The sequence below is a fragment of the Dama dama genome, chromosome 4 (assembly GCF_033118175.1).
Source record: "Dama dama isolate Ldn47 chromosome 4, ASM3311817v1, whole genome shotgun sequence".
NCBI classification, from domain to species: domain Eukaryota; kingdom Metazoa; phylum Chordata; class Mammalia; order Artiodactyla; family Cervidae; genus Dama; species Dama dama.
Genome location: NC_083684.1, coordinates 55,654,310 through 55,681,873, shown reverse-complemented (window position 1 = coordinate 55,681,873; position 27,564 = coordinate 55,654,310). Strand labels below are relative to the sequence as shown.

Here is a 27,564-nt window from a genome sequence, read left to right as displayed (position 1 = left end):
TTATCCTTCCCCTTTGTCCTGTAAGCGTTCCCTTCTCCCGGTCAAGGGATCCCGGACGAGCCCCCAAATGTTATGCCCGATGTCCGAATCCCCGAGCGGGAAGAGAGAGAAGGCTTCCAAGACAATGCAACTCGCAAAAAAGGGAAGTTTATTACTGTCTCGAGCCAGGGCTTTCTGCCACAAACATCACAGTGGTGCAGGGTCAGAAAGCGCTGAACTCAAGCTTGTTACACAAATTTATAAGATATGCAAAAGCGGTTAGTAGCTGGCTTAAGCGGATTGGTTACATGTTTGCAAGGCAATTCTATTGGTACAGATTTTCGCGGGCTTTTTTCAAACCTGGGCGTTCACGGGCTTTTCAGCTCTCCCTTTGTTCTTACTGGGCGCATATTGATTGGCTGGCTCCAGGTTACCTGATGGGGGTAGGGAATCTTACCATTTCGGGGGAAGCTAAAACTTAGGTCCAGGCCGCCCGTCACGGTATTAACCCTGGCAGCCTCACATTCCCCCCTGTCTTGTTGTTCCTGTAGAGGAATCTTTCTCTTCATCCTGGGCTACCATCTGATATTGCTGCCTCAATACCATAATCTGAATGGTATTTAGACGTTCTTTAATAAATGACATTAGCCGGTTTAAAATACAAGGGCCAAATGTAAGTGTTAATAATAGCACTATAAGCGGGCCCAGGAGGGTGGAAACTAAGGTGGTCAGCCAGGGGGAGCGTTGAAACCAAGACTCAAACCATCCCTGTTGGGCCTCCCGTTCCCTCTTTCGTTGCGCCAGCCCTTCTCTTACTTTTGCCATAGATTCTCTTACCACTCCTGTATGGTCTGCATAGAAACAACATTCTTCTCCCAGAGCCGCGCAGACCCCACCGTGTTGGAGAAAAATCAAGTCTAATCCTCTCCTATTCTGCAAGACCACCTCAGACAAGGAAGTCAGAGACTTCTCTAAGTGGCTGATTGATTCTTCTATGCGAGTTATATCTTCATCTATGGCGGCTCGTAGGGAGGAAAACCCTTGGCCTTGCAGAGATAGTGAAGCTATTCCTGTCCCTGCTCCTGCCAGCCCAAGACTGAACAAGGCTGCCATGGTGATCGCACTGATTGGCTCTCTCTTTTGTCTTAGCAATTCCCGGTCCCAATGTGAGTACATAACCTCTTCAGAGTGGTATAAGATTTTTGGCATTACAGCAACCAGGACACAGAATTCTTGACTCTGGTTAAAAATCTTCACAATGTAAACATGGGGTTAGCCCAGTATGTGAACAAATCCACCAACCCCCAACCTCTGGCACAATCCAATGTTTGCCGTGTAAGCGTAGGTTACTAATAGTCCGGGCACAGAGGGAAGTTTTATCACGTGGCACTGTGCCCAAACAGAGTCCCTGTCCCCAGACTTCATTCATTGTGAGGCCAACCTTGCGTTCTTCCCATCGGCATGGGGGTGGGTTCTGGCCTGAAGATAAGTGGTAAGAGACATTGAGGCCTATGGCCTCATAGAAGGGTGGGTGAAGATTATAACAAAGCCAACAGGACTGGGTCGCATTAGGGTTGGTATGGTTTAAGACCGTAAAGGCTGCATTCACTAAGGCCCATGGGGGTCCTGAATTGCTGAGCTAATGGTAACAGCCAGAGGGCCAGGGGTTTCTGTCAGTTTGCCTCTGAGGCTCGGGGTAGAGGAGATGTTAAATGTTCCCGGCAAGCTTGGTCTGAAGGTGGTTGGCTTGGGGGTCGCCTTATGCCCCTGTAATGCTTTGACCAGATTGGGACCTAAACTATGTACCTGCACCGGCTCAATAACCTGTTTAATGATTAAAAGCTCGCCTGGGTAGGGGCCAGGCCAATTTACGTGAAGCTGAAAACCCCAAGTCAGTCCTGAGGTCCAGCGGTTTTCTTTCTTCGTCCGTTCCTGGTTAAATTGTACTCGTACCTGAGGCCCCTGGTGTCTACGGTCCTTGAAGGTGAAGCTAACTAGATCTCTGTTTCCGACATCCCACCTCTGGGGTCCATCACAAGAGGTCACACAACTCCAGCTCCTGCAATAATAGCTTTCTATGCCACCACAGGTTTTCCAGTTATTTCTTACATAGCCCGGGCAAGCCCAAAACCCCAACCTATGGTTTTTTATCCCATCCCTATAGGACTTATCATAGAGACCGTCCTGCTTTGCGAAGAGGCTTGAGAGGTCGAAGTTCAGGTCTGGCCACCAGGTGTTTGGAGGGTGGATTCCTGAGGTCTCATTGAGCAGCTCATGAGTTTGCCCGTCGTTGAGTTTCCATGTGATCTTAGCAGGTTGATGGGGGTTATGACTGGTCGCTCCTGGGTCGATGAGAGCTGCCATCAGCAGGAGAATTAGGAGGCCTCTCGGCAGACGAGTTTCAGTTTCAAAGGATTTGACGGGTGAGGACTCGCCTTCCATTCTGCTCGCGCTTTTTCCTGTTCTTCCGATGTGGCTTGCCGCACGTGATTGCAGTGAACCCAGGGTCCAATCCTGTCGACCTTGACAGCGGTAGGAGTGGTAAGAACAACAATATAAGGGCATTTCCATCTAGGTTCTAATACTTTAGATTGGTGTCGTTTTACCCAAACCCAATCACCTGGGCCAATATTATGTGAGGGGAGGGCCCTCTTGTTTTGGCCCTCATGTATCTCTCGAATCAATTTCCAAACATGGTTATGCATCTTACTTAATGCTATCAGAGTTTGCTGGAATTGTCCCAAAGTAGGGGGTGGCAGACATTTTCCTTCGAAAATAGGATACACAGGAGGGGGTCTTCCATACAGAATCTCAAAAGGAGTAAGATTCAGCTTATAAGGGGTGTTACGTGCCCGAAAGAGTGCAAAGGGGAGGAGGGTCACCCAGTCCCCGCCAGTCTCTATTGCCAACTTTGTCAAAGTTTCTTTTAGGGTCCGATTCATTCTCTCAACCTGTCCTGAGCTCTGGGGATTATATTCGCAATGTAACTTCCATTTCGTCCCCAGAGCTTGGGCCAGCCCTTGTACAATCTGGCTCACAAAGGCAGGTCCATTATCAGAGCCCATAGTCACTGGCAGCCCATACCTAGGCCCTATCTCCTCTAAGATCTTTTTAGCAACCACTATTGCTGTCTCTCCCTTAGTGGGGAAAGCTTCCACCCACCCCGAGACGGTATCTACCAGAACCAACAGATAGCGGTACCCGTACTTGCCTGGCCTTACCTCAGTGTTGCCCTGGCTTTTCCGCTCGGTACCTCGTTCCCGAGTGCTGCTTCTTCTCTGCCCTCATCAGCTGGCACGCTTTGCAGGCTTGAATTATGTCTCGTACAGTGGCATTTTGTCGAGGGAACCTCAGGCAGGCCGTCTGGAGAAGTGTTAGGGTCTTTTTTTCTCCCAAGTGTGTAGTTGTGTGCAGGTGTTCACACAGGTGACGACCCAGGGTGGCAGGCAAGATCAGGTTGTTGATTTGGTCTCGGTACCATCCATCTTGGTCATCTTTCTGGAGGGTGGTATCCTTGTTGATCCAGGCGAGATCAGGGAGGGAATATTCGGGAACTGGTGGCAAGGTCCCCATACAAGAAGGTGGAAGTCCCATGGCTAATATGAGGGCAGCATAGTCCCTGCTAGCCACTTCTCGAGCGGCCGCATCAGCAGCATGATTGCCCCGCGCCTTAGGGTCTTCTCCTTTCTGGTGACCGGGGACATGTACTATAGCTACTGCCTGGGGTAGTTGGACAGCTTCCAAGATCCTGCGAATCTCAGGCAGATTTTTGACCTCTTTTCCCTCAGCTGTCCGAAATCCCCTTTCTTGGTATATGGGACCTTGCATATGGGCAGTGCTGAAAGCATATCGGCTGTCAGTAAAAATGGTGACTCTCTTCCCTTTGGCTTGCTCCAGAGCCTGTGTTAGGGCAATCAATTCTGCTTTTTGTGCAGAAGTGTTTGGGGGTAGTGTCTCAGCCCATATCGTCTGCCCTGAATCATCAACTATGGCGGCTCCCGCCTTCCTTTGCCCATCTTTTACATAACTGCTCCCATCGGTGAACCATACTAGCTCCCTGTTGCTTAGGGGTACATCAGTTAAGTCTTTTCGTGCCGCCAGGGCCTCAGCCAGTATCTCACTGCAATCATGGAGAGGGCTGTCCTTCTCTGGGTTGGGTAGGAGCGTGGCCGGATTTAGGAAGCAAGGGGTCTGAAAACGCACCCGTGGGGCATCGAGCAGCAAGGCCTGGTAGTGTGTCAAGCGGGCATTGGAGATCCACTTACCCGGCGGCTGCTTTAAAACCCCTTCTACGGCGTGGGGGGGTGTAAACCGAGAGTTGCTGTCCATACGTCAACTTGTCAGCGTCGCGGACGAGGAGGGCTGTAGCTGCAATGATGCGAAGGCAAGGGGGCCACCCAGCGGCCACCGGGTCTAATCGCTTCGAAAGGTATGCTACCGGCCGCTTCCATGGTCCCCATTGTTGAGTCAAGACCCCCTTTCCTATTCCTTGCTTTTCATCTACAAACAGCTGGAATGGCTTATTTGGGTTAGGCAGGGCAAGGGCTGGGGCTTCTAGTAGGGCCTGTCTGAGTGTCTGGAAAGCCTGTTTCATTGGCTCAGTCCAAGTCCAGTTTGGGGTCTCTTTACTTCCCTCATATAAGGGCCGGGCCTTCTCAGCAAACCCCATAATCCACAGTCTGCAATATCCAACAGTCCCCAGAAACTCTCTCACCTGGCGGGGGTTTTTGGGCTCTGGTATCTGCAATATTGTTTCTTTCATGGCCTGGGTTAGCCACCTTTGCCCCTGCCTGATCTTATACCCCAAATAGGTGACCTCTTGCCGGGCTATTTGTGCCTTCTTTGCACTAGCGCGATACCCCGAGATGCCTAGGGTCTGTAATAGGTCCCCAGTGGCACGGCTGCAAGCTTCCTCTGTGGTTCCAGCCAACATAAGGTCATCTACATATTGTAGCAGAATGACCTCTGGGTGGCAAGCCCGATATTCTTAGAGGTCCTCACTCAGAGCCTCATTAAACAAGGTAGGGGAGTTCTTGAACCCCTGTGGGAGGCAGGTCCAAGTTAATTGTACTACCGGTTGGCCCTCCCCCTCAGTCCACTCAAAGGCAAATATCTCCTGGCTCCGAACTGCCAGGGGTAGGCTGAAAAAGGCATCCTTCAAGTCCAGCACAGTGTACCAAGTGTACTCAGGCAGTAAACTGCTCAGGAGGGTATACGGGTTAGGGACAGTTGGGTGTATGTCACTCACCCGTTTGTTGACTTCTCGCAGGTCTTGGACAGGTCTGTAATCTGTCCCCCCTGGCTTCTTCACCGGCAGTAAGGGGGTGTGGGGATTGGCATCGCCTGAGAATTCCGGCCTCCATGAGCCGTCGAATGTGGGGAGTGATCCCCCGCCGAGCTTCTTGGCTCATAGGGTACTGTCTCACCCTCACAGGAACTGCCTCGGCCTTTAGCTCGATGACGACCGGATGTCTCTGTTTGGCTAGTCCCATTCCTGCTGTTTCTGCCCAGGCCAATGGATATTTATGGACCCACGGTTGTACATCTAGTGCTATGGTCTCTGAGGGCTTAGGCGCAAAAAGTCTGTATTCATCTCTTAAGGCTAGGGACAAGACATGTATCGGTTGTCCAAGTCCATCCGTGACTGACATTCCCCCGGGGTCAAAATGGATCTGAGCATTAACTTTAGTCAACAAGTCTCTTCCAAGTAGAGGGGCTGGGCATTCTGGTATCACCAAAAACGAATGGGACACCTGGTGGGTCCCCAGATTTACTTTCCATTCTGTGGTCCAACAATATCTTTTTGTCCCCATGGCTCCTTGCACTAAGCTGGTTTTCTTAGACATTGGTCCCAGTTTTTTATTTAAAACAGAGTGTTGGGCGCCAGTATCTACCATGAAGCCAACGGGTTTCCCCTCCACATGTATGGCTACCCAGGACTCGGGGAGGGGTGCCGAGTCTCGACTCCCCTAGTCACTGTCTTCCCCCGCATATAGAACTCGAGTTCCAGGGGGGATTTTCTCTCTCTGGGTCATTCCTCTCCTTGAGTCCCTCTTAGGGCACTCGTTTTTCCAGTGCCCCTGTTCTTTGCAGTAGGCGCACTGATCCTTCTTTAGGGCCTGCCTTTTTGGTTTTTCTTTTTCTCCCGTCCGGGGGTCTCGAGGTTCCCTCAATTCTGTTCCGGCCTTTATCCCCGCAAAAAGAATCTGGGCTAGCTCCTTCTGGTTCTTCCGGTTTTCCCTCGCCCTATGTTCCCTATCTTCTTTCCTGTTCTTCTCCGCTAATTCCCTTTCCTCCCGCCGAATTCGCTCTTCCCTTTCTTCTGGGGTTTCCCTATTATTAAATACCTTTTCAGCTACTTTCAGTAAATCCTGTATTGTCTGTTCTCCCAATCCCTCTACCTTTTGTAATTTCTTCCTAATATCTGGGGCTGCCTGATTCACGAACGCTAACAGAACTGCAGCGCGTGACTCCTCAGCCTGGGGGTCCATAGGTATATATTGCCTGAAAGCTTCCATCAGCCTCTCTAGGAAGGCTGCCGGGCTTTCAGTGGGCTCTTGCCTTACTAAATTTACCTTTGCCAGATTTGTCGGCTTTCTTGCTGCAGCCCGCAGGCCAGCCATTAGAGTCTGGCGGTACACTCGGAGACGCTCCCTACCTTCCACCCGCTCAAAATCCCAGTTAGGCCGCAACAGGGGAAACCCCTCGTCCACAAGATGAGGCTGGGCGGTTGGCCTCCCGTCGACCCCTGGGACCCGTTTCGGCGCCTCTGCCAGAATTCGCTCCCGTTCTTCCGTGGTGAAGAGCACCTGCAACAGCTGCTGACAATCATCCCAGGTGGGATTATGAGTGAACAAAATGGAATCTAAGAGGTCAATGAGGCCTTGGGGTTTCTCTGAGAAAGGAGGGTTTTGGGTCTTCCAATTGTACAGGTCACTCGTGGAAAAGGGCCAGTACTGATAGGTTCGCTCTCCGTCCGGGTTAGTTGGTCCCACTCGGACGGGGAGCGCCTGAACAGTGGATGAAGGTAACTCTGGGGCCCCAGGGTCTTGCTTACCCCTATCTCCCTTAGTTTTCCCCCGGGTCCCCAATGCCAGCCCCCCCTCACGGTCGGTTCCCGTTGGCCCTCTTAATCCTCTCGGTTCACCTGTGGGAGCTTCTCTCCTCGGAGGGGATTGCAAGGAGGGCACATATGGCAGAGGCCTTATCTCCGTTTCTAGATCTATCAGGTTTGGATAAGATGATTCCTGAAGGACTGGTTTTGGGTCCTCTTTCTTTTTGGTTTCCTCCGGGGGGTCTCCATCACCAGGACCTGTGAATTGGAGGAACTAGGAAGTTTGTGAACAAAAGGTTTTAACCATTTAGGCGGATTTTCCACTAGATCCTGCCAGACCATGACATAGGGGACCTGACTCGGATGGCCCCAGGGATCAGGAGCCATAATCTTTTCCTTCACAGCCTGTATGATGGACGGTTGAAAGGTGCCTTCTGGAGGCCATCCAACCTGAAAGGCGGGCCACTGCAGAACAAAAAGTTATTAATTTACTTTTCTTGACTAGCAAAGACAAGTTATGGGCCCTGGCCCTGACATCCGAAAAATGGTCAGTCATGAGAGAAAGTGGGGTAGATTCTCCCTGCCCCATGGTCAAAGAATAAACGGTAAGGAAGAGAGAGAGGAAGTCACTGAGAACGACCACCAAAAATCCTACCGGGAGTGGTGGCGGCCAAGAGGTTGGGCTTATGGTATGCTTTTGGAACTGTTTATGTGCCGGCGTCGTTGCACGGAAGTTTTCTTGCTGGGGGCGGGCACCCTAGGGGTTTCTAGTCCGTTCCGTGACCCCCTTATCCTCTCACGGGAGTCTTCAAGTGGCAGGTGCCCTAATGGCCTTTAAGTGCCTGACCCGTGCCCACAAGAAGAATTTTAGGCCACGTCCTCAGTTAGGGATGTTAAAGGAGAGTTTCACCCGGTCGGGCTCTAGTTACTGAGGCTTACTTATTGTAGGGCCTTCAGAGTCCGCCAGAGTGTAGCCCTGGCCAGGACTCATCAAATGCCCCCACAACCATTCGCCTGTTCACTGAAACTCCCGAAAAGAAAAGGAGTTGAGGGCAGATCAGAGAAGAAGAGAAGGAGAAAAAGTCAGAAGTGAGAAAGAACGATGCACCAGAAGAGAACGAGACTAGAGACAATGCCGGCACACACAAAAACACGGAGAGCCAAAGACAAACACACGGACAAACAAACGTCGGCCGACGACACAGCGCTGGGTTTTCGGGCCCCCTGAATTTTCTTGCCTCCCGGTAGCAGATTCACCTTACAGAATGGCGTCCGCTTTTCACCAGACTCGGGGTCGGTAGAGGAACTTTCCTTCCCGCGGAGTCGGCTGCCTCCCAGCGCATCCGCTGGCCTCGGCCTTATGCCGGCTGGCCCCCCTTTATAGAAAGCCTTCCTTCTGTGCCAGATACCTCCCTGCTTCCCAGCAGGGCCTTGGATTTACTCTGGACTTTCCTGAGCACCGGTGTTATTATTTATCCTTCCCCTTTGTCCTGTAAGCGTTCCCTTCTCCCGGTCAAGGGATCCCAGACGAGCCCCCAAATGTTATGCCCGATGTCCGAATCCCCGAGCGGGAAGAGAGAGAAGGCTTCCAAGACAATGCAACTCGCAAAAAAGGGAAGTTTATTACTGTCTCGAGCCAGGGCTTTCTGCCACAAACATCACAGTGGTGCAGGGTCAGAAAGCGCTGAACTCAAGCTTGTTACACAAATTTATAAGATATGCAAAAGCGGTTAGTAGCTGGCTTAAGCGGATTGGTTACATGTTTGCAAGGCAATTCTATTGGTACAGACTTTCGCGGGCTTTTTTCAAACCTGGGCGTTCACGGGCTTTTCAGCTCTCCCTTTGTTCTTACTGGGCGCATATTGATTGGCTGGCTCCAGGTTACCTGATGGGGGTAGGGAATCTTACCATTTCGGGGGAAGCTAAAACTTAGGTCCAGGCCGCCCGTCACGGTATTAACCCTGGCAGCCTCACATTCCCCCCTGTCTTGTTGTTCCTGTAGAGGAATCTTTCTCTTCATCCTGGGCTACCATCTGATATTGCTGCCTCAATACCATAATCTGAATGGTATTTAGACGTTCTTTAATAAATGACATTAGCCGGTTTAAAATACAAGGGCCAAATGTAAGTGTTAATAATAGCACTATAAGCGGGCCCAGGAGGGTGGAAACTAAGGTGGTCAGCCAGGGGGAGCGTTGAAACCAAGACTCAAACCATCCCTGTTGGGCCTCCCGTTCCCTCTTTCGTTGCGCCAGCCCTTCTCTTACTTTTGCCATAGATTCTCTTACCACTCCTGTGTGGTCTGCATAGAAACAACATTCTTCTCCCAGAGCCGCGCAGACCCCACCGTGTTGGAGAAAAATCAAGTCTAATCCTCTCCTATTCTGCAAGACCACCTCAGACAAGGAAGTCAGAGACTTCTCTAAGTGGCTGATTGATTCTTCTATGCGAGTTATATCTTCATCTATGGCGGCTCGTAGGGAGGAAAACCCTTGGCCTTGCAGAGATAGTGAAGCTATTCCTGTCCCTGCTCCTGCCAGCCCAAGACTGAACAAGGCTGCCATGGTGATCGCACTGATTGGCTCTCTCTTTTGTCTTAGCAATTCCCGGTCCCAATGTGAGTACATAACCTCTTCAGAGTGGTATAAGATTTTTGGCATTACAGCAACCAGGACACAGAATTCTTGACTCTGGTTAAAAATCTTCACAATGTAAACATGGGGTTAGCCCAGTATGTGAACAAATCCACCAACCCCCAACCTCTGGCACAATCCAATGTTTGCCGTGTAAGCGTAGGTTACTAATAGTCCGGGCACAGAGGGAAGTTTTATCACGTGGCACTGTGCCCAAACAGAGTCCCTGTCCCCAGACTTCATTCATTGTGAGGCCAACCTTGCGTTCTTCCCATCGGCATGGGGGTGGGTTCTGGCCTGAAGATAAGTGGTAAGAGACATTGAGGCCTATGGCCTCATAGAAGGGTGGGTGAAGATTATAACAAAGCCAACAGGACTGGGTCGCATTAGGGTTGGTATGGTTTAAGACCGTAAAGGCTGCATTCACTAAGGCCCATAGGGGGTCCTGAATTGCTGAGCTAATGGTAACAGCCAGAGGGCCAGGGGTTTCTGTCAGTTTGCCTCTGAGGCTCGGGGTAGAGGAGATGTTAAATGTTCCCGGCAAGCTTGGTCTGAAGGTGGTTGGCTTGGGGGTCGCCTTATGCCCCTGTAATGCTTTGACCAGATTGGGACCTAAACTATGTACCTGCACCGGCTCAATAACCTGTTTAATGATTAAAAGCTCGCCTGGGTAGGGGCCAGGCCAATTTACGTGAAGCTGAAAACCCCAAGTCAGTCCTGAGGTCCAGCGGTTTTCTTTCTTCGTCCGTTCCTGGTTAAATTGTACTCGTACCTGAGGCCCCTGGTGTCTACGGTCCTTGAAGGTGAAGCTAACTAGATCTCTGTTTCCGACATCCCACCTCTGGGGTCCATCACAAGAGGTCACACAACTCCAGCTCCTGCAATAATAGCTTTCTATGCCACCACAGGTTTTCCAGTTATTTCTTACATAGCCCGGGCAAGCCCAAAACCCCAACCTATGGTTTTTTATCCCATCCCTATAGGACTTATCATAGAGACCGTCCTGCTTTGCGAAGAGGCTTGAGAGGTCGAAGTTCAGGTCTGGCCACCAGGTGTTTGGAGGGTGGATTCCTGAGGTCTCATTGAGCAGCTCATGAGTTTGCCCGTCGTTGAGTTTCCATGTGATCTTAGCAGGTTGATGGGGGTTATGACTGGTCGCTCCTGGGTCGATGAGAGCTGCCATCAGCAGGAGAATTAGGAGGCCTCTCGGCAGACGAGTTTCAGTTTCAAAGGATTTGACGGGTGAGGACTCGCCTTCCATTCTGCTCGCGCTTTTTCCTGTTCTTCCGATGTGGCTTGCCGCACGTGATTGCAGTGAACCCAGGGTCCAATCCTGTCGACCTTGACAGCGGTAGGAGTGGTAAGAACAACAATATAAGGGCGTTTCCATCTAGGTTCTAATACTTTAGATTGGTGTCGTTTTACCCAAACCCAATCACCTGGGCCAATATTATGTGAGGGGAGGGCCCTCTTGTTTTGGCCCTCATGTATCTCTCGAATCAATTTCCAAACATGGTTATGCATCTTACTTAATGCTATCAGAGTTTGCTGGAATTGTCCCAAAGTAGGGGGTGGCAGACATTTTCCTTCGAAAATAGGATACACAGGAGGGGGTCTTCCATACAGAATCTCAAAAGGAGTAAGATTCAGCTTATAAGGGGTGTTACGTGCCCGAAAGAGTGCAAAGGGGAGGAGGGTCACCCAGTCCCCGCCAGTCTCTATTGCCAACTTTGTCAAAGTTTCTTTTAGGGTCCGATTCATTCTCTCAACCTGTCCTGAGCTCTGGGGATTATATTCACAATGTAACTTCCATTTCGTCCCCAGAGCTTGGGCCAGCCCTTGTACAATCTGGCTCACAAAGGCAGGTCCATTATCAGAGCCCATAGTCACTGGCAGCCCATACCTAGGCCCTATCTCCTCTAAGATCTTTTTAGCAACCACTATTGCTGTCTCTCCCTTAGTGGGGAAAGCTTCCACCCACCCCGAGAAGGTATCTACCAGAACCAACAGATAGCGGTACCCGTACTTGCCTGGCCTTACCTCAGTGTTGCCCTGGCTTTTCCCCTCGGTACCTCGTTCCCGAGTGCTGCTTCTTCTCTGCCCTCATCAGCTGGCACGCTTTGCAGGCTTGAATTATGTCTCGTACAGTGGCATTTTGTCGAGGGAACCTCAGGCAGGCCGTCTGGAGAAGTGTTAGGGTCTTTTTTTCTCCCAAGTGTGTAGTTGTGTGCAGGTGTTCACACAGGTGACGACCCAGGGTGGCAGGCAAGATCAGGTTGTTGATTTGGTCTCGGTACCATCCATCTTAGTCATCTTTCTGGAGGGTGGTATCCTTGTTGATCCAGGCGAGATCAGGGAGGGAATATTCGGGAACTGGTGGCAAGGTCCCCATACAAGAAGGTGGAAGTCCCATGGCTAATATGAGGGCAGCATAGTCCCGGCTAGCCGCTTCTCGAGCGGCCGCATCAGCAGCATGATTGCCCCGCGCCTTAGGGTCTTCTCCTTTCTGGTGACCGGGGACATGTACTATAGCTACTGCCTGGGGTAGTTGGACAGCTTCCAAGATCCTGCGAATCTCAGGCAGATTTTTGACCTCTTTTCCCTCAGCTGTCCGAAATCCCCTTTCTTGGTATATGGGACCTTGCATATGGGCAGTGCTGAAAGCATATCGGCTGTCAGTAAAAATGGTGACTCTCTTCCCTTTGGCTTGCTCCAGAGCCTGTGTTAGGGCAATCAATTCTGCTTTTTGTGCAGAAGTGTTTGGGGGTAGTGTCTCAGCCCATATCGTCTGCCCTGAATCATCAACTATGGCGGCTCCCGCCTTCCTTTGCCCATCTTTTACATAACTGCTCCCATCGGTGAACCATACTAGCTCCCTGTTGCTTAGGGGTACATCAGTTAAGTCTTTTCGTGCCGCCAGGGCCTCAGCCAGTATCTCACTGCAATCATGGAGAGGGCTGTCCTTCTCTGGGTTGGGTAGGAGCGTGGCCAGATTTAGGAAGCAAGGGGTCTGAAAACGCACCCATGGGGCATCGAGCAGCAAGGCCTGGTAGTGTGTCAAGCGGGCATTGGAGATCCACTTACCCGGCGGCTGCTTTAAAACCCCTTCTACGGCGTGGGGGGTGTAAACCGAGAGTTGCTGTCCATACGTCAACTTGTCAGCGTCGCGGACGAGGAGGGCTGTAGCTGCAATGATGCGAAGGCAAGGGGGCCACCCAGCGGCCACCGGGTCTAATCGCTTCGAAAGGTATGCTACCGGCCGCTTCCATGGTCCCCATTGTTGAGTCAAGACCCCCTTTCCTATTCCTTGCTTTTCATCTACAAACAGCTGGAATGGCTTATTTGGGTTAGGCAGGGCAAGGGCTGGGGCTTCTAGTAGGGCCTGTCTGAGTGTCTGGAAAGCCTGTTTCATTGGCTCAGTCCAAGTCCAGTTTGGGGTCTCTTTACTTCCCTCATATAAGGGCCGGGCCTTCTCAGCAAACCCCATAATCCACAGTCTGCAATATCCAACAGTCCCCAGAAACTCTCTCACCTGGCGGGGGTTTTTGGGCTCTGGTATCTGCAATATTGTTTCTTTCATGGCCTGGGTTAGCCACCTTTGCCCCTGCCTGATCTTATACCCCAAATAGGTGACCTCTTGCCGGGCTATTTGTGCCTTCTTTGCACTAGCGTGATACCCCGAGATGCCTAGGGTCTGTAATAGGTCCCCAGTGGCACGGCTGCAAGCTTCCTCTGTGGTTCCAGCCAACATAAGGTCATCTACATATTGTAGCAGAATGACCTCTGGGTGGCAAGCCCGATATTCTTAGAGGTCCTCACTCAGAGCCTCATTAAACAAGGTAGGGGAGTTCTTGAACCCCTGTGGGAGGCGGGTCCAAGTTAATTGTACTACCGGTTGGCCCTCCCCCTCAGTCCACTCAAAGGCAAATATCTCCTGGCTCCGAACTGCCAGGGGTAGGCTGAAAAAGGCATCCTTCAAGTCCAGCACAGTGTACCAAGTGTACTCAGGCAGTAAACTGCTCAGGAGGGTATACGGGTTAGGGACAGTTGGGTGTATGTCACTCACCCGTTTGTTGACTTCTCGCAGGTCTTGGACAGGTCTGTAATCTGTCCCCCCTGGCTTCTTCACCGGCAGTAAGGGGGTGTGGGGATTGGCATCGCCTGAGAATTCCGGCCTCCATGAGCCGTCGAATGTGGGGAGTGATCCCCCGCCGAGCTTCTTGGCTCATAGGGTACTGTCTCACCCTCACAGGAACTGCCTCGGCCTTTAGCTCGATGACGACCGGATGTCTCTGTTTGGCTAGTCCCATTCCTGCTGTTTCTGCCCAGGCCAATGGATATTTATGGACCCACGGTTGTACATCTAGTGCTATGGTCTCTGAGGGTTTAGGCGCAAAAAGTCTGTATTCATCTCTTAAGGCTAGGGACAAGACATGTATCGGTTGTCCAAGTCCATCCGTGACTGACATTCCCCCGGGGTCAAAATGGATCTGAGCATTAACTTTAGTCAACAAGTCTCTTCCAAGTAGAGGGGCTGGGCATTCTGGTATCACCAAAAACGAATGGGACACCTGGTGGGTCCCCAGATTTACTTTCCATTCTGTGGTCCAACAATATCTTTTTGTCCCCATGGCTCCTTGCACTAAGCTGGTTTTCTTAGACATTGGTCCCAGTTTTTTATTTAGAACAGAGTGTTGGGCGCCAGTATCTACCATGAAGCCAACGGGTTTCCCCTCCACATGTATGGCTACCCAGGACTCGGGGAGGGGTGCCGAGTCTCGACTCCCCTAGTCACTGTCTTCCCCCGCATATAGAACTCGAGTTCCAGGGGGGATTTTCTCTCTCTGGGTCATTCCTCTCCTTGAGTCCCTCTTAGGGCACTCGTTTTTCCAGTGCCCCTGTTCTTTGCAGTAGGCGCACTGATCCTTCTTTAGGGCCTGCCTTTTTGGTTTTTCTTTTTCTCCCGTCCGGGGGTCTCGAGGTTCCCTCAATTCTGTTCCGGCCTTTATCCCCGCAAAAAGAATCTGGGCTAGCTCCTTCTGGTTCTTCCGGTTTTCCCTCGCCCTATGTTCCCTATCTTCTTTCCTGATCTTCTCCGCTAATTCCCTTTCCTCCCGCCGAATTCGCTCTTCCCTTTCTTCTGGGGTTTCCCTATTATTAAATACCTTTTCAGCTACTTTCAGTAAATCCTGTATTGTCTGTTCTCCCAATCCCTCTACCTTTTGTAATTTCTTCCTAATATCTGGGGCTGCCTGATTCACGAACGCTAACAGAACTGCAGCGCGTGACTCCTCAGCCTGGGGGTCCATAGGTGTATATTGCCTGAAAGCTTCCATCAGCCTCTCTAGGAAGGCTGCCGGGCTTTCAGTGGGCTCTTGCCTTACTAAATTTACCTTTGCCAGATTTGTCGGCTTTCTTGCTGCAGCCCGCAGGCCAGCCATTAGAGTCTGGCGGTACACTCGGAGACGCTCCCTACCTTCCACCCGCTCAAAATCCCAGTTAGGCCGCAACAGGGGAAACCCCTCGTCCACAAGATGAGGCTGGGCGGTTGGCCTCCCGTCGACCCCTGGGGCCCGTTTCCGCGCCTCTGCCAGAATTCGCTCCCGTTCTTCCGTGGTGAAGAGCACCTGCAACAGCTGCTGACAATCATCCCAGGTGGGATTATGAGTGAACAAAATGGAATCTAAGAGGTCAATGAGGCCTTGGGGTTTCTCTGAGAAAGGAGGGTTTTGGGTCTTCCAATTGTACAGGTCACTCGTGGAAAAGGGCCAGTACTGATAGGTTCGCTCTCCGTCCGGGTTAGTTGGTCCCACTCGGACGGGGAGCGCCTGAACAGTGGATGAAGGTAACTCTGGGGCCCCAGGGTCTTGCTTACCCCTATCTCCCTTAGTTTTCCCCCGGGTCCCCAATGCCAGCCCCCCCTCACGGTCGGTTCCCGTTGGCCCTCTTAATCCTCTCGGTTCACCTGTGGGAGCTTCTCTCCTCGGAGGGGATTGCAAGGAGGGCACATATGGCAGAGGCCTTATCTCCGTTTCTAGATCTATCAGGTTTGGATAAGATGATTCCTGAAGGACTGGTTTTGGGTCCTCTTTCTTTTTGGTTTCCTCCGGGGGGTCTCCATCACCAGGACCTGTGAATTGGAGGAACTAGGAAGTTTGTGAACAAAAGGTTTTAACCATTTAGGCGGATTTTCCACTAGATCCTGCCAGACCATGACATAGGGGACCTGACTCGGATGGCCCCAGGGATCAGGAGCCATAATCTTCTCCTTCACAGCCTGTATGATGGACGGTTGAAAGGTGCCTTCCGGAGGCCATCCAACCTGAAAGGCGGGCCACTGCAGAACAAAAAGTTATTAATTTACTTTTCTTGACTAGCAAAGACAAGTTATGGGCCCTGGCCCTGACATCCGAAAAATGGTCAGTCATGAGAGAAAGTGGGGTAGATTCTCCCTGCCCCATGGTCAAAGAATAAACGGTAAGGAAGAGAGAGAGGAAGTCACTGAGAACGACCACCAAAAATCCTACCGGGAGTGGTGGCGGCCAAGAGGTTGGGCTTATGGTATGCTTTTGGAACTGTTTATGTGCCGGCGTCGTTGCACGGAAGTTTTCTTGCTGGGGGCGGGCACCCTAGGGGTTTCTAGTCCGTTCCGTGACCCCCTTATCCTCTCACGGGAGTCTTCAAGTGGCAGGTGCCCTAATGGCCTTTAAGTGCCTGACCCGTGCCCACAAGAAGAATTTTAGGCCACGTCCTCAGTTAGGGATGTTAAAGGAGAGTTTCACCCGGTCGGGCTCTAGTTACTGAGGCTTACTTATTGTAGGGCCTTCAGAGTCCGCCAGAGTGTAGCCCTGGCCAGGACTCATCAAATGCCCCCACAACCGTTCGCCTGTTCACTGAAACTCCCGAAAAGAAAAGGAGTTGAGGGCAGATCAGAGAAGAAGAGAAGGAGAAAAAGTCAGAAGTGAGAAAGAACGATGCACCAGAAGAGAACGAGACTAGAGACAATGCCGGCACACACAAAAACACGGAGAGCCAAAGACAAACACACGGACAAACAAACGTCGGCCGACGACACAGCGCTGGGTTTTCGGGCCCCCTGAATTTTCTTGCCTCCCGGTAGCAGATTCACCTTACAGAATGGCGTCCGCTTTTCACCAGACTCGGGGTCGGTAGAGGAACTTTCCTTCCCGCGGAGTCGGCTGCCTCCCAGCGCGTTCGCTGGCCTCGGCCTTATGCCGGCTGGCCCCCCTTTATAGAAAGCCTTCCTTCTGTGCCAGATACCTCCCTGCTTCCCAGCAGGGCCTTGGATTTACTCTGGACTTTCCTGAGCACCGGTGTTATTATTTATCCTTCCCCTTTGTCCTGTAAGCGTTCCCTACTCCCGGTCAAGGGATCCCGGACGAGCCCCCAGATGTTATGCCCGATGTCCGAATCCCCGAGCGGGAAGAGAGAGAAGGCTTCCAAGACAATGCAACTCGCAAAAAAGGGAAGTTTATTACTGTCTCGAGCCAGGGCTTTCTGCCACAAACATCACAGTGGTGCAGGGTCAGAAAGCGCCGAGCTCAAGCTTGTTACACAAATTTATAAGATATGCAAAAGCGGTTAGTAGCTGGCTTAAGCGGATTGGTTACATGTTTGCAAGACAATTCTATTGGTACAGACTTTTGCGGGCTTTTTTCAAACCTGGGCGTTCACGGGCTTTTCAGCTCTCCCTTTGTTCTTACTGGGCGCATATTGATTGGCTGGCTCCAGGTTACCTGATGGGGGTAGGGAATCTTACCATTTCGGGGGAAGCTAAAACTTAGGTCCAGGCCGCCCGTCACGGTAGTAACCCTGGCAGCCTCACATTCCCCCCTGTCTTGTTGTTCCTGTAGAGGAATCTTTCTCTTCATCCTGGGCTACCATCTGATATTGCTGCCTCAATACCATAATCTGAATGGTATTTAGACGTTCTTTAATAAATGACATTAGCCGGTTTAAAATACAAGGGCCAAATGTAAGTGTTAATAATAGCACTATAAGCGGGCCCAGGAGGGTGGAAACTAAGGTGGTCAGCCAGGGGGAGCGTTGAAACCAAGACTCAAACCATCCCTGTTGGGCCTCCCGTTCCCTCTTTCGTTGCGCCAGCCCTTCTCTTACTTTTGCCATAGATTCTCTTACCACTCCTGTATGGTCTGCATAGAAACAACATTCTTCTCCCAGAGCCGCGCAGACCCCACCGTGTTGGAGAAAAATCAAGTCTAATCCTCTCCTATTCTGCAAGACCACCTCAGACAAGGAAGTCAGAGACTTCTCTAAGTGGCTGATTGATTCTTCTATGCGAGTTATATCTTCATCTATGGCGGCTCGTAGGGAGGAAAACCCTTGGCCTTGCAGAGATAGTGAAGCTATTCCTGTCCCTGCTCCTGCCAGCCCAAGACTGAACAAGGCTGCCATGGTGATCGCACTGATTGGCTCTCTCTTTTGTCTTAGCAATTCCCGGTCCCAATGTGAGTACATAACCTCTTCAGAGTGGTATAAGATTTTTGGCATTACAGCAACCAGGACACAGAATTCTTGACTCTGGTTAAAAATCTTCACAATGTAAACATGGGGTTAGCCCAGTATGTGAACAAATCCACCAACCCCCAACCTCTGGCACAATCCAATGTTTGCCGTGTAAGCGTAGGTTACTAATAGTCCGGGCACAGAGGGAAGTTTTATCACGTGGCACTGTGCCCAAACAGAGTCCCTGTCCCCAGACTTCATTCATTGTGAGGCCAACCTTGCGTTCTTCCCATCGGCATGGGGGTGGGTTCTGGCCTGAAGATAAGTGGTAAGAGACATTGAGGCCTATGGCCTCATAGAAGGGTGGGTGAAGATTATAACAAAGCCAACAGGACTGGGTCGCATTAGGGTTGGTATGGTTTAAGACCGTAAAGGCTGCATTCACTAAGGCCCATAGGGGGTCCTGAATTGCTGAGCTAATGGTAACAGCCAGAGGGCCAGGGGTTTCTGTCAGTTTGCCTCTGAGGCTCGGGGTAGAGGAGATGTTAAATGTTCCCGGCAAGCTTGGTCTGAAGGTGGTTGGCTTGGGGGTCGCCTTATGCCCCTGTAATGCTTTGACCAGATTGGGACCTAAACTATGTACCTGCACCGGCTCAATAACCTGTTTAATGATTAAAAGCTCGCCTGGGTAGGGGCCAGGCCAATTTACGTGAAGCTGAAAACCCCAAGTCAGTCCTGAGGTCCAGCGGTTTTCTTTCTTCGCCCGTTCCTGGTTAAATTGTACTCGTACCTGAGGCCCCTGGTGTCTACGGTCCTTGAAGGTGAAGCTAACTAGATCTCTGTTTCTGACATCCCACCTCTGGGGTCCATCACAAGAGGTCACACAACTCCAGCTCCTGCAATAATAGCTTTCTATGCCACCACAGGTTTTCCAGTTATTTCTTACATAGCCCGGGCAAGCCCCAAACCCCAACCTATGGTTTTTTATCCCATCCCTATAGTACTTATCATAGAGACCGTCCTGCTTTGCGAAGAGGCTTGAGAGGTCGAAGTTCAGGTCCGGCCACCAGGTGTTTGGAGGGTGGATTCCTGAGGTCTCATTGAGCAGCTCATGAGTTTGCCCGTCGTTGAGTTTCCATGTGATCTTAGCAGGTTGATGGGGGTTATGACTGGTCGCTCCTGGGTCGATGAGAGTTGCCATCAGCAGGAGAATTAGGAGGCCTCGCGGCGGACGAGTTTCAGTTTCAAAGGATTTGACGGGTGAGGACTCGCCTTCCATTCTGCTCGCGCTTTTTCCTGTTCTTCCGATGTGGCTTGCCGCACGTGATTGCAGTGAACCCAGGGTCCAATCCTGTCGACCTTGACAGCGGTAGGAGTGGTAAGAACAACAATATAAGGGCGTTTCCATCTAGGTTCTAATACTTTAGATTGGTGTCGTTTTACCCAAACCCAATCACCTGGGCCAATATTATGTGAGGGGAGGGCCCTCTTGTTTTGGCCCTCATGTATCTCTCGAATCAATTTCCAAACATGGTTATGCATCTTACTTAATGCTATCAGAGTTTGCTGGAATTGTCCCAAAGTAGGGGGTGGCAGACATTTTCCTTCGAAAATAGGATACACAGGAGGGGGTCTTCCATACAGAATCTCAAAAGGAGTAAGATTCAGCTTATAAGGGGTGTTACGTGCCCGAAAGAGTGCAAAGGGGAGGAGGGTCACCCAGTCCCCGCCAGTCTCTATTGCCAACTTTGTCAAAGTTTCTTTTAGGGTCCGATTCATTCTCTCAACCTGTCCTGAGCTCTGGGGATTATATTCGCAGTGTAACTTCCATTTCGTCCCCAGAGCTTGGGCCAGCCCTTGTACAATCTGGCTCACAAAGGCAGGTCCATTATCAGAGCCCATAGTCACTGGCAGCCCATACCTAGGCCCTATCTCCTCTAAGATCTTTTTAGCAACCACTATTGCTGTCTCTCCCTTAGTGGGGAAAGCTTCCACCCACCCCGAGAAGGTATCTACCAGAACCAACAGATAGCGGTACCCGTACTTGCCTGGCCTTACCTCAGTGTTGCCCTGGCTTTTCCCCTCGGTACCTCGTTCCCGAGTGCTGCTTCTTCTCTGCCCTCATCAGCTGGCACGCTTTGCAGGCTTGAATTATGTCTCGTACAGTGGCATTTTGTCGAGGGAACCTCAGGCAGGCCGTCTGGAGAAGTGTTAGGGTCTTTTTTTCTCCCAAGTGTGTAGTTGTGTGCAGGTGTTCACACAGGTGACGACCCAGGGTGGCAGGCAAGATCAGGTTGTTGATTTGGTCTCGGTACCATCCATCTTGGTCATCTTTCTGGAGGGTGGTATCCTTGTTGATCCAGGCGAGATCAGGGAGGGAATATTCGGGAACTGGTGGCAAGGTCCCCATACAAGGAGGTGGAAGTCCCACGGCTAATATGAGGGCAGCATAGTCCCGGCTAGCCGCTTCTCGAGCGGCCGCATCAGCAGCACGATTGCCCCGCGCCTTAGGGTCTTCTCCTATCTGGTGACCGGGGACATGTACTATAGCTAGCTTCACTGTCCCGAAAACAATCAAGATGATGTTGGTCAGACCACTGATGACCGATCTGCAGGTGACTCTCAACCACCTGCCTGGGCTGTTTCTGCATACAGCGGCCCCCTCACACTGTTGTCCCTGTTTTATCAGGCGAGTGCCATCAGTATATAGGACCCAATTAGGGTCTGGAACCCTGAGTCCTTCTTTAAAACAAACCCCAGATACCTTACCTCCTCTTTGTAGATCTGTGCCTTCTTCTTCGACACCCGGTAACCTTCCATCAACAGCTGGAGCAGTGCATTTGTCCCTTTCCAGCATTTTTCCTTGGTCTCAGGCAGCCAGCAGCAGGTCATCCCCCTATTGTAGGAGCTGACATCCATACTCTTCCGGATGGAATGAGTCCTGATCAGAAGCCAAGGCTTCTCCAAAGATGGCTGGGAAGTTTTTAAACCCTTGTGGGGGAGTCCAGATGAGCTGTTGTTTGGTGCTCCCCACTGGATCTTCCCATTCAAAGGCAAAGATGGGCTGTGACGCTGGGGCGAGGCGTATGCAGAAGAAGGCATCCTTGAGATCTAGGCAAGTGTAAACTTTAGTCCTCGGTGGGAGGAGGCTAAGTAAGGTATAGGGGTTTGGAACAGTGGGATGTAAAGTCACAGTAGCCTGGTTGACTAGCCTGAGATCTTGTACAGGCCTATAGTCCTGTCCTCCTTCCCTGTTGACTGGCAGGATTGGCGTATTCCAAGCCGACTGGCACTCTACCAGAATGCCTGCTTGTTTCAATCTATTGATGTGGGGCAATATGCCGGTTCAGGCCTCCATCCATAGCGGGTACTGGCGCCCTCTAACCGGGATGGTGCCTGGTTTGAGTTCTATTATCACTGGGGCATGATGTTTAGCCAGCCTGGGGGGGACGGGGGGTTGTCTTCCACCCAGACCTCAGGGAATAATTGAGTTAGCTGCCTCATGTTCTTCTGGCCCACCCGGTTCTGCCTTCAGAGGCTCATGCAACCTCCACTCATCTTGGGTTGGTATTGAGAGAGAGGGCAAATAAGTCATAGAGTCCGTCCAGAAGGTGGGTCTCTCCTCAGGGGAGAAAGTCACTTGTGCTCCTAGTTTGGAGAGCAAGTCTCTTCCCAACAGGGGTACTGGGCACTCAGGAATGCAGAGGAGTTCATGAATCACTTGGTGCCCCCCCCACCCCCCAATCTGACATTTTCTGGGCTGGCAAAATGATTTAATCATCTCTTCTCCCGATACCCCAGTTACAGCGGTAGTCTTGTGGACAGAGGTGCCACAGGTTTTGTTACTACCGACAGTTCTCCTGTATCCACCACGAAGTCAGTGTTTTGGTCCCCCACTTTTACGGTTACCATGGGCTCTCAGGGACCTGATATCTCTGAGCCCTGGCAGCCCTAGTTAATTTCCAGGTCAGCAAGCCCCACAACTGCGGGAGCTTCTTCTTCTTCCAGTGGCCAAAAGCTCGGCACCGGGCACACTGGTTTGGCTGTAATGGGCCCAGGGCCTCCCTTTGGACCGGCTGAAGGACTGTCCTGTCCCTGGGGCAGATGAGGTTTTCTGGAGGGCCCGAGATAGACTTTCCCAGAGCAGCAACTTGCACTGTAAGGCTCTTGTTTGTTCTCTTTCGTTCCCTCCAGCTCTCCGGCAGGGCGCGGTCTCTGCTTAATTCCAACGTCTCCCTCCCCGTCTTGTCAGTACTCACCAGGAGAGGCGGGTATAGCTTGGGCGGTTCGGGTGGAGCCGGATCCTGGAAGTGTTGGCCAGAGGCTTCTGTCACCGGGATCGGAGCCTGCCCAAACGGCGGCTCTATGAACTCCGGGAAAGCTGGCAGAGGAGCAGTGGCTGTTGCAGAAACTTCACCTGGCCCTGGATCGGGCATTAAGGCGGCCTCCTGTCCTGGTGAAGCACTGGGAGGCAGGCGTGTCATTATCCAGCATGGGGGAGGGGTCAGGTCATCCCCGTCCAAATCCTGTAGAATTTCCTATTTTATCATAAGTCAATTTTTGTGCCATTAATATTTTTCCCTTTCCCTTCTGGATACAGAACCTTGTCCAAGTAGGAGGGTCTCAAGCTAACCCTAGCCATGAGTCAATAGATGGATATAGATCCCAGTGTCCTGGCTCTCCTGTGACTGCTGTATAGATTGCTTCCACTATTTTTAAGTTCACGGTGTTCTCTGGTGGCCATCCTGCTCCCATAGGGGGCCATTCGACCTCACAGAGTATGTGGAGGCAGTTAGGCTTCATCTCCACCCCATAGTCTCCTCCTAATCCCTTCTTTAAATTTTTAATCATGCACTCCAATACAGTTGCCTTAGATTCACTTTCCCCCATCTTGCTTACCTTCTCGGACCTTCTTCTACTTTTCCTTTTCGTTCTGTCTACGAAGTTCTCAGTACCCTATGTACTTCTGATATTTCCACTCAGTGACACTTAAATTGCCATTTTGCCTCCTTAACTGGGGTGAGAAGAGCCTTACCTGCCAGATCCCAGAGGGAGAAGGGGGATCAGCGTGTCTTCACCTGCCAGTCAGCATAGCTGAACCAGAACATCACATGGTCCGAGACTGTTTCTCCCTTAAAGTCCATTCTGCCTTGGTGGGCTTGATCAGGTGCGGATGAAAACACAGATGGGTTAAATATCTCATGTCCCAGGCCATCTCCAGAAAAGCCAATTCATACTCACTTCTGTTTCCCCCTCCTTCTAGCCCAACAATTCCAAGGGGGTCAAGAATTTCACAGCAGACAGGACACCTCCTGGGGGAGGGCAGAATACGAGCATACAAGGACCAGTTTCCTATCCTAAGAATCCCCTGGCGATAGCTTGGTAATAATTTTCCCCGAGACAGCGTGGACACACCTCCTAAATGACCTTCACAAATTTCCTTCCTAAACCCTAGCACGCTCGTCGACCTGTGTACCAAGCAATCGCCGCCTGCCTATTCCAGGCTCCTGTGGGTCCCCGCTCCTTCTAGTCCCTCCCAGAGGGGTGATCAGGCCCCCTCTTCCACCCTACTCGGTGAGTTCCTCCTCACCTGAGCGCTCAGTTCCCCTGCTGCCATCCACTACCTGCTGACGTGAAAGGTCCGGGCGTTGAGAAGCAGAATCCTTCCAGAGGGGCGAGGCGCCTTCCCTCTTCTAGGAGGTTCAAGCTACAAAGCCTCGGGGTGGCCTCAAGTGAGACCTGTCTCCTCAAAGTGAGGAGTTTCCCGGCCAATGCACCAAATGTTATAGCCACGCTTTCCGGGAAGCAAACTCTCTCAGAAGGACAATGCAGATAGTGGAGTGCAGTTTATTACACTGGCGGGCCCAAGGCAGAGTCTCCTCTTAGCCAAGGACCCCGACCAGCATTTGTGAAAATCTTTTATACCCCATGTGCACGCGTCCAAACCCACTACCCCAATTCCCTTGAGACTTACATAAACAAAGGAAGGGTAAATACAATTACAATAACCCCATCATTCACGTGTTATGTGTTCAAACAGTCAATAATCAATAAGCCCGCAGTTACATTCCAAATAGTTAATAACCGATAAGCCTGTGCTTACATTCTGATAGATAGTGTCCAGAGGCAGGGGTGATTAGTGTCTGTTTTCTCTTCTTCAACATTCCCCTGCCCAGAGGGGGGTCTTATCCTTCCATTGTTGTTCCCACAGGCGCTAAGCACAGAGTTCAGAGTCCACTGGAGAGGTGGCCATGCACGATCAGCACAGACAGGCCTGAGATGGAGTCCAGGCCCTATGAATTCCTTCTTCAGCTCAGTTTGGTGACAAAAATGAATAAATAAATAAATGCTCAGTTTGGTGACAAAAAAAAAAAAAAAAAAAAAAAGTGCTCAGTTTTGTGACCAAAAAAAAAGTGCTCAGTTTTCTGACAAAAAAAAAAAAAAAAAAAATGCTCAGTTTCATGACAAAAAAAAAAAAAAAACAAAGTGCTCAGTTTTATAAAAAAAAAAATATGCTCAGTTTGGTCTCCGGCTATCAGAGACCACCTCCAGAGCTCCAAACACACCCGGGGTATTCAAAAACCGATATTGAGCAGGCGGCTTGGCCCCACCCCACTCGACACTTCCTGCCGCCTCTTCTGAAAACAACCAGCTCTCAGCTCTGCCTTAGACACGCCCCCTTCAAGAGGCCACAAGCTCTTTAAAACCTGGCGCGTCCCCTTGGGTCTCTGCACCCTGCGCGGTGCCTCTCCTCACTAGGTGACTTTCAACTTCTCTTTGTAAGGACACTGGCCTCTCTGCAGAGCCACTGAGGCACCTCTATGAATTAAGACGCAGGCACAGCCTGACCAAAAGCAACGAGATATCCAGTATGTGTTGCGACTTAGCGAGAAGGACTTCCTTCATGCAAGACCTACTCCTGCGACTTCTAAGCCACATTGTGTGGGCTTATCTCGAGGGCAAGATGATGCCCTTTCTGCCAAATGAATTACCGTACCAAAATGTGATAAAGGAATTTATTAAACTGATTTGTCTGCATGCAATGCAATCTATTTTGAGCTTTCTAACAGGAAAGATTGCTGGTGCTATGAGAACCTGGTTTCTCGTTTCCATCGCACCCAAGATGTCGTATTGCTTTCAGAAAGAACCTGATGAAGCAATAGGTAGAAATCCGGTTTAAACGACGTTTGAAGCGACTTGGAAAGGTTTTGTTGAATGATCCTTGACGTCCTTGTCGCATCTCCAGGAAACCGATCCACTGAACTCTGAACGGAGAATTGAAACTATTTGAAAACGGTACGACTTCTACACATTTTTTTCCTTTTTTCCCCCCCCTATTCTATCCCTTCGCAGGCCAGTTTATGCTGACAAATCTAGTTATATGTTAGGACGGACAGTCCCTATACAAAAGGACTCAAAGGCAAGTAGATATTTGTACCGTAAATTTTTCCCGTTAATTCTTCTCCTGTATTTTCTTAGAAAATACTCCATTTGTGATTTCGAATTTGTCTGGCCACTGTGAGTGTTTTGGCTCCACATTTTGAGCACTTGAATTTTCTTTTTTTGGAGAGCCTTGGAGCCTCTCCTCTCTCCTTTTTTGGCTCTCAAGTTGCTGTTTCTTCGCAGCGCAGCAGGCGTGTCTTGCTCATATGCTTCCTGTGCCTCTTGTTTGTCGTTCTCTTCTTCTTTGGATCGTTTCACAGAGTATATTCAACTGCTACAGTGTCCTTCTGGTGGAAGCCGTTCAGGGCTACAGTGTCCTTCAGACAAAGCCTGGTCAGTGGGACCCTGGCGGTCTTCTGGCAAAGACTGCTCACCTTGTTCTAACCAGGAACGGTCAGCTTTTCTCAGCTGCCTGCTGAGTCTTTCCTCTGCAGCTAAGTGGAGATGGTGCAGGTGATCAGGGTGTTAGGGGAAGCGCACTGATCCCACCCTGGCCAGGCACCTAGTAACCATTGCCATGAGTTGTTTTACAACAGGAGGTGCTGGCAAGGAACACGGGACTAATGAGCCTCCACCAACAGGAAGAGTTTGGGAAAGGTCCAAAGGAGACGCCACATGTCCGACCACCTCCCAGAATCCTTCTCTCTGGCATCCATCTGGGCTGAAGAAGGCCTGCACCACCGGAAGGACTCTGAGTCAGGATGATCGGCTAAAGACAACCCGGAAACTAATGCCATCACCATAAAACCCAAGACTGCAGGCCGTGTGACAGAGCTGTTCTCCTGGGTTCCCTTCCACTACGGCTCTGCACCCGGGTGCCCTCTCCCAAGAAGATCTGCTGCTTTGTCGGCACGTGTGTCTCCTGGGACACTTCATTTCTGAGTGGTAGACAAGAGCCCAGGTTCGGGCCATGGAAGGTGCCCTCCTTCGTGCACCTGGGATACAGATCTGTGCACTGGGATTTGCCTGACGTGTGAGCCTTCTTTTCCCTCCAAAGCAATATCTTGTAAGTTTGCTGAATCTTTAGTTTTCTTTGAAATGGGAAGCCTCGTGCCTCACGAATGCTCCACGTGAAGGGCTGCAGATGGTTACATCGCCACGTTCTCCGCTTCACGTCCTTATTTCTGAATCCAACCCATGAGACTCCTTCTCCTCACATCCCGAAACACCCTGTCCATGCCCCACTCCCCCGACCCGTGGTGACCTCCATCTACAACACGAAGAAGAAACAAAAAATCAAAACCTGATACCGGACTAAAATAAAGATATAAGTACATGCGGTGCAGTGGATGGTCTGTTTCTTTGGCGGGATCTGCCTGATGTCCAGCCCAGGGTCTCTACCGTGGGCCCTAGCCTGGGAGCGGGTCTCCAGCAGGAGAAAGCGCAGGGGTGGGGGTGGGAGTCGACAGGAGCCCTCTGTCGGGGGTGGAGGCCAGGCGCCTGGAGTGCATATCTGGTTCAGAGAAACGGGAAGGGGAGTGGAGGTCCTCAGGCTCACATTGTGGACTTGAGACCAGACAGGTCTGGAGACAATCCTGCTCAGTAGCTGAATATTCAGAGAGGCTGCGGTGGCACTGCATGGTTTGAGAAGGCCATTTCTGAAACCAAATCACATCCCAATCAGGAAGTATACCAGTGGAGCCCAGAGGAGAAATGGGTGCCTAGAGGATGAAGTGAGGGGGATGAAAGGGGCAGAGAAACCTTCCGCAGGCTTCCTGATGTGAACGTTTTAGGCCCAGGGCCACAGGAGGCCCAGATCTGGCCTTTCTGTATATATTGTACCGGCTTTCCCCAGCGGTCCAGTGCTTAGGAGTCCACCCGCCAATTTCGGGGACAAGAGTTCAGTCCCTCTTTCAGGAAGACCCCACATGAACAGTTGGGGCCAATGATGCACAAGATAGGAAAGCAGATCAAAAACCCAATCACCACGTCCCAGCTGGAGAACAAAAGTGGGAGCCTGGCTGTGAT

General features: G+C 51.0%; 1 protein-coding gene across 1 annotated transcript; it reads right to left on the bottom strand.

Annotated features, from left to right (window-relative positions):
• Window positions 1-131: 131 nt before the first annotated feature.
• LOC133054417 (uncharacterized) lies at window positions 132-24,507 on the bottom strand. Its single transcript, XM_061139391.1, has 3 exons — window positions 23,189-24,507; window positions 3,201-22,679; window positions 132-2,501 (listed from the first exon to the last, which is right to left on the bottom strand). Exon 2 carries the CDS (start codon window positions 4,306-4,308, stop codon window positions 3,202-3,204), a length of 1,107 nt encoding a protein of 368 aa, XP_060995374.1. The 5' UTR covers window positions 4,309-22,679; window positions 23,189-24,507; the 3' UTR covers window positions 132-2,501; window position 3,201.
• Between the last annotated feature and the right edge of the window lie 3,057 nt (window positions 24,508-27,564).

Excerpts from the sequence above, each read along its gene's own strand:
- LOC133054417 (XM_061139391.1), bottom strand. The coding sequence starts at position 4,308 with ATGGACAGCAACTCTCGGTTTACACCCCCCCACGCCGTAGAAGGGGTT.